Source organism: Neofelis nebulosa, chromosome 10 (assembly GCF_028018385.1).
Source record: "Neofelis nebulosa isolate mNeoNeb1 chromosome 10, mNeoNeb1.pri, whole genome shotgun sequence".
Lineage (NCBI taxonomy): Eukaryota > Metazoa > Chordata > Mammalia > Carnivora > Felidae > Neofelis > Neofelis nebulosa.
The window spans coordinates 110,106,110-110,117,360 of NC_080791.1; the positions used below are offsets into that span (position 1 = coordinate 110,106,110).

Genomic DNA, 11,251 nt, shown 5'->3' on the forward strand with positions numbered 1-11,251 from the left:
CTGGAGGACAGAGAATAATGCACCAATATTTTTTAGGGACCTAAAACATGACTGGAAAGATTGAGCTATTACCAAGGTCACTTCCTGAAAGTGGGAATGCTTTGATGACTTGCTATGTAAGCAATAATATGCTTATTCTGCTGGGGTATTATTTATTTATTTACTGGAGTATTTCTCCCCACAGTGTATCCTTCCATTTATTTAGGTATTTTCTAACATATCTCAGTAATGCTTTTTTATTTATTTTTATTTTTTATTATTATTCTTTTTTTTTAATATTTATTTATTTTTGAGAGACAAATTGTGAGCAGAGGAGGGGCAGAGATTGAGAGGGAGACACAGAATCCAAAGGCTTCAGGCTCTGAACTGTCAGCACAGAGCCTAACATGGGGCTCAAACCCACAAACCGCGGAATCATAACCTGAGCCAAAGGTGGATGCTTAACCAACTGAGCCACCTAGTCACCCCAATAATGCTTTTTTAAAAACCAACTTTATTGAGGTATAATTGACATAAAATATACTCATTTTAAGTATACATTTCAATGACTTTGAACAAATATACTTATTCTTGTAATCTTTCACGTAAACCACATAATCTCTTATTCTCTGTGACATTCACACCTTCAGAGTTAGCGTATTATTGGCTCAAGTGCCCACCATGTGCGGAGCACTATGCTAGGTGCTAGAGGACCTGTGGAAGATAAGGTCATTGTCATTCTCACAGTGCTTAAAGTCTCACGGGGAAGAAAGACCAGAGGATAGACATTTCTATAAGCCACACTAATGGTAAGTGCATCATAAGTGAATAAATATAGAGTGTTGTGGGGGCAAGAAGAAGGACCCTCCTCTAACCTAAACTGGATGAGAACTAGGGGAAGCTCTTTGGAGGAAGTGATATCTAAGCTTGACATGAAAGAAATGAGGCAAAGGGAATGAAAACCAGAATTCCAGGCAGAAGAAGTAGTATGTGTAAAAGTAGGTGCAGTGGAAGAGGAAGGTGGGCAACCTTTAGGTGCCTCTTGGGGTGTTAGCATAAAATGGGATTTTCTGGTAAGGAGAGAGATTGTTTTCTGCTGTCATTCCAGCAGTACCTGAGAGGTAGCTGGAAAGTAACATATACAATGCGCAGATTTGTTTGGTGGTGGGAAAATCAGTTCATGTAAGGCCGTGAGCTTTTTTTGTGCAGCATATGAATAGATTAGGTCCTGGGTATTGGACTTCTTACCAGTTTGGCCCTAGTATTGATGCAGAGCAGGTAGAAACTGGTGATTACCCCTTCTGGAGACTTGCTCTCACATGGATCAGGCCATTTAGTAAAAGGCCTACCCAGAGCCTAAACATTAACCGAAGGAAAAAAGTATGAGTCCCATACCACAAGACGATACCTAATAATACCAAAAAATGAAAGGCCAGAATGAGTGACTCAGTGCTGCAGGTGAGAAATTCTGGCCAAAGAAATTCAGCTTTCTCTGAATGAAAATTGAGAAAAAAAATACCCATGTGTTCTTAACCCTTCTTTTCCCCATCCGGACATAAGAGCTTATACTGTCTTGAGCAAGTACAGTTATTCATTATTCTGTTACAGTGTTAGCAAAGGAGAGGACCATGAGATAGAAGGTGCTGACCACTACATTAAGAGAACAGAAAGTAGATTTTGTTTGAGGGAAAGGAAGGAAGTTGGAGTTCATTCAGTGTTTGAGACCCAGTGGATGCTTAGTTAAAACTATTGGCTCCCTGAGCAGAAATCTTTGAAGTGCAGCCACAAGTTAACTTCATGGTTGCTCTCAACTTGCATGTCATTGGTGATCCCTTCCAGCCTTGCTCCCACGGTTTCCTAGACACCTGCCTCATATCATTATGCACAGATTGTTTGCATTTGTCCAGATCTATATTGTAAGGGAAATAAATTATTAAATACAGGTATTGTTGTAAAGCTTACTGTATACGTATGTTTTATAGCCTTAAGTTAGATTATTTGTAGTGTCAATACTGTACTGGACTCATGTTTTGGCTCACATTTTATCTACCTGAGACTGTTTCTTGGAGGTCAGTGGTTGGGTAATGCACACATTTGAAGGTAGAGGACATGTTACAGTTCAGTGTAAAGTGCAGATACGTTCATATTGCCTTCACTTCTTTCAGCACATATAATTTAAAATTTTTTTTTTTCAACGTTTTTTATTTATTTTTGGACAGAGAGAGACAGAGCATGAACGGGGGAGGGGCAGAGAGAGAGGGAGACACAGAATCGGAAACAGGCTCCAGGCTCGGAGCCATCAGCCCAGAGCCTGACGCGGGGCTCGAACTCACGGACCGCGAGATCGTGACCTGGCTGAAGTCGGACGCTTAACCGACTGCGCCACCCAGGCGCCCCTAATTTAAAATAGATTACCAAATATAAAAGATCTGTATGCTGAAAACTATAGAAAACTTACAAAGGAAATTGAATAAGACACAAAGAAATGGAAAAACATTCCATGCTCGTGGATTGGAAGAACAAATATTGTTAAAATGTCAGTACTACCCAAAGCACTCTACATATTCAGTGCAATCCCAATCAAAATTGCACCAGCATTCTTCTCAAAGCTAGAACAAACAATCCTAAAATTTGTGTGGAACCACAAAAGACCCCGGATAGCCAAAGTTATGTTGAAAAAGAAAACCAAAGCGGGAGGCATCACAATCCTGGACTTTAGCCTCTACTACAAGGCTGTAATCATCAAGACAGTATGGTATTGGCACAAGAACACATAGACCAATGGGATAGAATAGAGAACCCGGAATTGGACCCACAGACATATGGCCAACCAGTCTTTGACAAAGCAGGAAAGAGCATCCAGTGGAAAAAAGACAGTCTCTTTAGCAAATGGTGCCGGGAGAACTGGACAGCAATATGCAGAAGAATGAAACTGGACCAGTTGCTTACACCAGACACAAAAATAAACTCAAAATGGATGAAAGACCTAAATGTAAGACAGGAAACCATCAAAAACCCCAGAGGAGAAAACAGGCAACAACCTCTTTGACCTCAGCTACAGCAATTTCTTGCTTGACACATCTCCAAAGGCAAGGGAAATAAAAACAAAAATGAACTGTTGGGACCTCATCAAGCTAAAAAGCTTCTGCGCTACAAATAAAGCAATCAACAAAAGTAAAAGGCAACCAATGGAATGGGAGAAGATATTTGCAAATAACATATCAGATAAAGGGTTAGTATCCAAAATCTGTAAAGAATGTACCAAACTCAACACCCAAAAAACAAGTAATCCCGTGAAGAAATGGGCAGAAGACATGAATAGACACTTTCCCTAAGAAGACATCCAAATGGCCAACAGACGCATGAAAAGATGCTCAACATCACTCATCATTAGGGAAATGCAAATCAAAACCACATTGAGATACCACCTCACACTGGTCGGAGTGACTAACATTAACAACTCAGGAAACAACAGATGTTGGCAAGGATGTGGAGAAACAGGAACCCTCTTGCACTGTGGGTGGGAATGCAAACTGGTGCAGCCGCTCTGGAAAACAGTGTGGCGATTCCTCAAAAAATTAAGAATAGAACTACCCTACGACCCAACAATAGTGCTACTAGGAATTTATCCAAAAGATACAGGAGTCCTGATTCATAGGGGCACATGTACCCCAATGTTTATAGAAGTGCTTTCAACAATAACCAAATTATGGAAAGAGCCCAAATGTACATCCACTGATGAATGGATAAAGAAGATGTGGTTTATACATACAATGGAATACTATTTGGCAATGAGAAAGAATGAAATCCTGCCATTTGCAACAACGTGGTTGGAACTGGAGGGTATTATGCTAAGTGAAATAAGCCAGTCAAAGAAAGACAAATATCATATGTTTTCACTCATATGTGGAACTTGAGAAACTTAACAGAAGACCTTGGAAGAAGGGAAGGGGAAGAAATAGTTTTAAACAGAGAGGGAGGCAAACCATAAAAGACTCTTAAATACAGAGAACAAACCGTGGGTTGATAGGGGGTGTGGGAGGGGGGAAATGGGTGATGAATATTGAAGAGGGCACTTGTTGGTATGAGCACTGGGCATTGTATGTAAGTGATGAATCACAGGATTCTACCCCCGAAACCAAGAGCACACTGTATATACACTATATGTTAGCTAACTTGACAATAAATTATATGTTTTAAAAAATACAGAATTATACATTTAGCCACATGTATTTTTAATGACCAAGTATTGTGTTCATGTAGTTAGTGATAATAAAAACCAAGTGATTAAAGATGGAAAATAAAGGTGAAATGAAAATGAAATAAAAAATAGATTACTAAATTCTGCTAACGTTATCTCAAGAAATTTTAACATGTATTTACATGTAATCCTCACAATATCCCTTGGAGTTAATTATCCTCATTTTAGAAATGAGTTCCAGGGACTTGCATGTGATCTTGAGAAAACATGACAGACCTGGAACTTCTGATTCCTAACCTAGTAGATTCTACATTGTTCATGTAGGGTTACAAATCCCTATTGGATTTGTTTCTTTTTCCTCCTCTTCTTCTTCTTCTTCTTCTTCTTCTTCTTCTTCTTCGTCGTCGTCGTCGTCGTCGTCGTCGTCGTCTTCGTCGTCTTCGTCTTCTTCTTCTTCTTCGTCGTCTTCTTCTATTTCTTCTTCTTCTTCTTCTATTTCTTCTTCTTCTTCTTCTTCTATTTCTTCTTCTTCTTCTTCTTCTTCTTCTTCTTCTTCTTTCTTCTTTCTTCTTTCTTCTTCACTTTGGATGTCTTAGCTGCTCTAACAGTTCACCATGTTACATCTCTGGTAAGTTTAGAAGTACCTTCCAGACAGCACCTTTGATTGAATTAGAAAAATACAGTTGATTATACCAGTATTGACACAAAGGGGATACTACTGTGTTATTTAATGACTTCATTTTGATTAGTGCTATCTTTATGATGTTGACGGGCCCATTAGCCTTTATTCTCATTGAAAAATTATTTCTAGAAGGTTTGCCTGTCGACCCTAAGATTCACCAACAGATTGTTTTGTTTTGTTTATAATTAAATTATAGTCTTTCAGTGTGTATTTTGAGAAATTCTGTTTTTCTGGACTTTAAAGTTCTCTTTAATCCCAGTCCTTCCATTGAATCCTAAATGTTTCCTTCTTCTTTTTAAAGGTGGATTTCATTGACTGGGTAGACAACATGTGGCCGAGGCATTTGAAGGAAAGTCAGACTGAATCAACAAATGCCATCTTGGAGATGCAGTACCCCAAAGTGCAGAAGTAAGTGGCTTTCCCTGCATTTCCTCAGGTACATCACCGGGAAACCAGAGTGATTGCAAGGAATGGTTCCTCCCTTTGGAGCCTTGGTCTGTGTCCTAAATGATCAAAAAGATGAATTCTTGGGGCGCCTGGGTGGCGCAGTCGGTTAAGCGTCCGACTTCAGCCAGGTCACGATCTCGCGGTCCGTGAGTTCGAGCCCCGCGTCAGGCTCTGGGCTGATGGCTCGGAGCCTGGAGCCTGTTTCCGATTCTGTGTCTCCCTCTCTCTCTGCCCCTCCCCCGTTCATGCTCTGTCTCTCTCTGTCCCAAAAATAAATAAAAAATGTTGAAAAAAAAAAAAAAAAAAAAAAAGATGAATTCTTTAAACAGATTTCACAGTTCCAGAGGGAAGAGTATATATAACGGTGTCATAACCCACAATTACATAGTTTAAAGAAAATGTGTCGTTCTGGTAACATGATGACGCAGTTGTACTCCTCTTACTGACTGGGAATTGATTATGTGGAAGGTGGGGTGCACAAGGGGAGAGTGTGGTATTGTGGTGGGGCATGCTCTCTTTTTCTCATCGGTGCACTAATGGCTGCTGTTTTTTTTGGGTCAGGTACTGTCTGATGAGTGTTCGAGGCTGCTATACTGACTTCCATGTGGACTTTGGTGGTACCTCTGTTTGGTATCACATCCATCAAGGGGGAAAGGTACGGTCATAGTTGGGATGGGGGTTGGAATCTGAAGCTGGTTATATGTCTCTGCTTCAGTTCATGCATGCCTAATATACCTAGAAATGAATCTGTTAGGAAATTGTCCCCTATTCTAGAGAGAAACGGTGATTATGTTGACCCTTTTGGCTTGACTTCAGTAGGAATTCGTATTCTTCTAGTCTGCTGTCATAATACCAATATTGGCATACTACTTAGTAAACCTCAGCAGCCTTATTTTTAGATTCCCAAGGCAGAATTCTCCACATGAAGACAAGAAAGTGGTTTTAGGAAGACAAGACAATTTCTCTACGTGGAAGTGCGATAAAGTAGTAGATGGCAACACAAATTTTGTATAGATTCAGGATGAAATCAGCAAATTAGAATCCAAACCACCTTTCCCTATTTTGAAGGCATTGATCTGAAATGTGGCCAGAGGAAGCCTTTAAGTCCTCCCTAAGGATGTGAATAGATTTTGAAAGATTATTCTCATTCGTAAAGAACTGTATTCCAGCTTGTCAGATTGTTTCTGAATGCTGTGTGAGAATGGAAATCTGGGATTAATGTCGGAGGTTTGTAGTATTACGCTCTTATTATTAGTTACCCTTTTTTCCCTTGCTAGAAGTAGATGCGTTTGTGAGAGAAAAGTAGAACCGGAATGAAAACACATAATGCTTTTAAAATGTGAGGTCCTAATTTAGAACAACTATACCTCCAAATCCAAAGTCATTTTGTTTGCTTTGGATCCATTTCAGTGGTGTCTCAAGTTTTGTCCTTTTGGTCTTGGTTACTACCCTAGAACAAAGTAAGCTAGGCCTGTCTCTAGAAGATATTGTACCTACTGTATTTCTTAGGACTGTAGAGGCCAGACAGCCAGGGGCAAGTAAGGGACTTCCTAGGTAACAAACTGAATGTCCCTCTTCTCCCTGAGTCCTGGATGGGTTCTGGGCTCTACAGTGAAACTCCAGGGAAGCCCTAAAAGCCATTTCATCAAGTGAAGGGCAGAAAATATCTGCTTCCTTGGGGCCTCTAGAATTTCCCAAATGGTCAGGTTCTGCAGGCTAGGAGGACTGCTTGCTGCTCTTCTGCCTGTTGGCCTTAACTTTGTACCTGTTTATCAGTTGAGGGAGACGACTGGGTCATGTCAATGGCTGTTAACAGACTGAAGTTTTTTAACTCACAGGTCTTCTGGCTCATCCCCCCTACAGCCCACAACCTGGAGCTGTACGAGAATTGGCTGCTGTCAGGGAAACAGGGAGACATCTTTCTGGGTGACCGGGTATCAGATTGTCAGCGCATTGAGCTCAAGCAGGGCTATACCTTCGTCATTCCCTCAGGTAAGCAAGATGGGAAAAAATTAGTTGTTTACTCTAGCCACTAGAATTAATGGATTACCACCAAGAGTGGTTGTGATGCTGGGGTGGACAGAAAACAATAGTGTCCTTTCCTGTCATTATGAATTAGATGGTAAGAATGTGGATTTTTGAAAAAGGCACTGATTTTCCACTAAAATCAGAATTGTCAGTGGTGGCTTCTCACAGAAGGTCTACATTTGGACCGCACATTAGGTCTAGGTAATCAGAATCTCTAAGGATAAGACCTGGTCAGCGGGCAGTATCTAACGTCTGGGTGAAAGAGACCTACTTTCTAAGGGATGTCTATGAAGGCTGGGGTGTAGTAGCATCAGTGATAATTTTTAGGAGGTCACTAGTTACAAAATAAGTATTTACAGCACAGATTTTGAAGTCACAGACCTGTATTAGAATTCTGACACTTGTAAAAAAAAAAAAAAAGAAGAAGAAGAATTCTGACACTTGTTTACCTGCTAATACCTTGTTGGTCAAATATTTAAACCTCTGTCACATTTTGTTTTGAGGAGTAAATGGAAATACATGTCAGCTCTTGTACTGCACCTTCACAGTAGGTGCTCCTGTAAATAGAAGCAGCATTTGTTAAGCTTACTGTATGCTAAACACTTTACGTGCATTTTCTGATTTAATACTTACTAATAACCATATAAAGTTTAATTTTTATAGAGGATATTGAGGCTGCAAGAGATTAAATAACTTGACCAACCACTAAGTAACAACCAGAGTAAAAAGTAGGACCTAGGAGTATTATACTAGTTCTCTGAGAGAGCCATGTTGTAATGTGTGCTTACAGTCACTACCCTCCATTCCCTTTCTTCTAGGCTGGATTCATGCTGTGTATACTCCTACAGACACATTAGTCTTTGGAGGCAATTTTTTGCATAGTTTCAATATCCCCATGCAATTAAAAATATACAACATTGAAGATCGGACACGGGTAAGTAATTGTATTATGTAACAGTTGGATGTGAAGAGATTAACTCCATTTAAGCCAGATTATAACAGATTCACTGGTAGTTTATCTCAAAATTTCAAAATTTTTCTTTGAGTTAAAGTGCAGTGTTAACATTTCAGGGACACTGAGAAAAAAGTTTTAACAAGATCTACCTGCTTATTTTGGGGAACTCTAATTCTTTGAGGTTCTTGATATCTTGGATTTTTATAAGGCTAGAGATAGACATTTGGTAATCTTTTGAGCCATGTTTTTAATATGTATGCTCGTAGAATAACCCAGTGTAATGGGATTCATCAAGTCAAGAGTCAACAACTTTGAGTGCATGTATGTATCTTTATTCTGATTACTGTCTAACATGTGAAATGTTGTACTTTTCTTTTTTAATGTTTATTTATTTTGAGAGAGAATAAGGGAGGGGCAGAGAGAGAATCTCAAGCAGGCTCTGCCCTGTTAGTACAGAGCCCGACTCCAGGCTCAATTTCAAGAATTGTGAGATCATGACATGAGCCAAAATCAAGAGTTGGACACTTAACCGACTGAGCCACCCAGGTGCCTCTGTACTTAATAAATAAATGTGCATACAGCTTTTCTCAGCTGGGGTTCCATGAGAGAATTAAGTCTTTTAGAAAATGATATGTGTGTCTTATTCTCTTGGTTTTCTTTCCCTAGGATGTTACATAGCTGATACCATTCTAGATATATAGGAGAAAAAGTTCATTACATGTGGTGGACACCCTCGCAAGAGTTGGCAAACTTTTTCTGAAAAGGATCAGAGAGTGAAATACTTAAACGAATGAGCATGGCTCAAATAAAATAGAATTTTATTTATGGACACTGAAATTTGAATTTCATATAGTTTTCCCATATCCCAAAATGCTCTAATTTTAGGGTTTTTTTTCAGCCATTTAAAAATGTAAAAACATTCTTAGCTCACAGAAAAACAGGCAGCAGACCAAATCCACTAGCTGCTGTTTGTTGGCCAACCCATGTCTTGGGGAAACAGGGCTTAATTCTTTAGCAGAACCCAAGTTGGTGAGGGCTGAATTATATATGATGAAAGCATAGATGTTGTAGACATTAAACAGCAGTTAGAGTATAGAGCCTTTAGAAGGCATGATGTTCTCACCTTGTTCTCAAGTAGTTCAACATAATAACAACAACAACAACAACAACAACCATGTTGGGGCACCTGGGTAACTCGGTTGGTTAAGCATCTGACTCTTAATATGGGCTCAGGTCATGATCTCAGAGTTCGTGAAATCGAGCCCCCTCCTCAGGCTCTGCGCTGAGCATGGCACTTGCTTGGGATTCTTTCTGTCCTCTCTCTGCTCCTCCCCTGCTTGTGCATGCTCTCTCTCTCAAAATAAATAAGTTAAGTTTAATAATAATAATTACAGCCACGTATGTGAATAGAGATTAGCAAATGTGGGGAAATGTTAATAGCTGGTGAATCTTGAAGAATGCTGTAAGCATTCTTAAGCTTTTTGGCAGATTAAAAAAAAAAAAAGATAAAACAGAGGGGGAGGCAAACCATAAGAGATTCTTAAATACAGAGAACAGACTGAGTGTTGCTGGAGGGGTGGTGGGTGGGGGGAGGTGGATTAAATGGGTGACGGGCATTAAAGAGGGCACTTTTCTGAGCACTGGGTGTCATATGAAAGAGATGAATCACTGGGTTCTACTCCTAAAGCCAAAACTATAGTGTATGTTAACTAACTTGAATATTAAAAAAAAAAAAGAAGAAAAAGAGAGAGAGAGAGAGAGAGAAAGGAAAGAAAAGAAAGAAAGAGAGAGAGAGATAAAGAACTTTTTTAGCAGATTTGAAAGTTTGCAAAGTTAAATTTTAAAAAATCACAATTTGGAACGCCTAGATGGCTCAGTCGGCTAAGCATCTGTTGATTTTGGCTGAGGTCATGACCTCACAGTAGTGAGACTGAGCCCCACATTGGGCTCTGAGCTAAGTGTGGAGCCTGCTTAAGATTCCGTCTCTCCTCCTTTCTCTGTCCCTCCTCTGCTTGCTCTCTCCCTAAAAATAAATAAATAAATAATCACAATTAGTGAAGAAGTTACCATTTTTAGAAGGAATAGTCATTGACCTGTTTACTGTGAACATGATCAGTTAGCTATTCTGGTACCTATTTTGAAATATTTATTTTGGTTAGGAGCTATTACACACAACAGTGGTATTGTTCGTGTTCTAGGGATTGCCCCACTTGAATTAAGAAGATACAGTGCTTTTAAAATAAATTTTATAAAAGTAAATTTCTGCTTATTAAGAGTAATGAGGGGTTCCTGGGTGGCTCAGTCAGTTGAGCATCCAACTTCAGCTCAGGTCATGATCTCACAGATCATGGGTTTGAGCCCCATGTCGGGCTGTCAGCATAGAGCCTGGAGCCTGCCTCGGATTCTGGGTCTCCCTCTCTCTCTGACCCTCCCTGCTCTCACTCAGTCTGTTTCTCTCTCTCTGAAAGTAAACAAACATTTAAAAAAAAGTAATTAAGCTACAAAAAATAATTAGTAAGTTTGAAATTATAATAATAGTAAAAATAGTTAAAGTTAAAATGTTTCAAAATTATGTAATTTCACAGAATACTCTTATTTAACTCCAAATTATTCTGAGGTAATACCACTTATCTACTGTAGGACTCAATCTGAAAATTAGTTTTTAGAAAGTACTCCCCTTTTTTGGCTAAAAACTATTGTATTATACCCGTGATTTAATTGCTTAGTTGCTCAGTTTGAGGGAAGAAAGGGAGAATATGTATATATTCAGTGGCATAGGTGAAATGAGGTACCTTACCTTCACATGGAGTTTCTTACAGACTGTTAAACTTGTAATAACTGATCTTGATTTACCTATCTAATTTTCTAAGACTGTTTTTTGTTTATGAAAAAAATGTCAAATTTCAGTCTAACCACCATATTATTCCATTTTTCCTAAGTATAGCTTAATTCTTTCATT

At 39.2% G+C, this 11,251-nt stretch overlaps 1 protein-coding gene across 1 annotated transcript in view; it reads left to right on the plus strand.

The window, feature by feature from the left end:
* The window catches only part of KDM2A (lysine demethylase 2A), an 85,067-nt gene that overhangs the window by 43,257 nt on the left and 30,559 nt on the right, over positions 1-11,251 (plus strand). Inside the window, 4 exon segments of the mRNA XM_058689797.1 lie at positions 5,164-5,270; positions 5,871-5,964; positions 7,148-7,301; positions 8,156-8,271. Of these exon segments, the coding sequence (XP_058545780.1) occupies positions 5,164-5,270; positions 5,871-5,964; positions 7,148-7,301; positions 8,156-8,271 (471 nt within the window).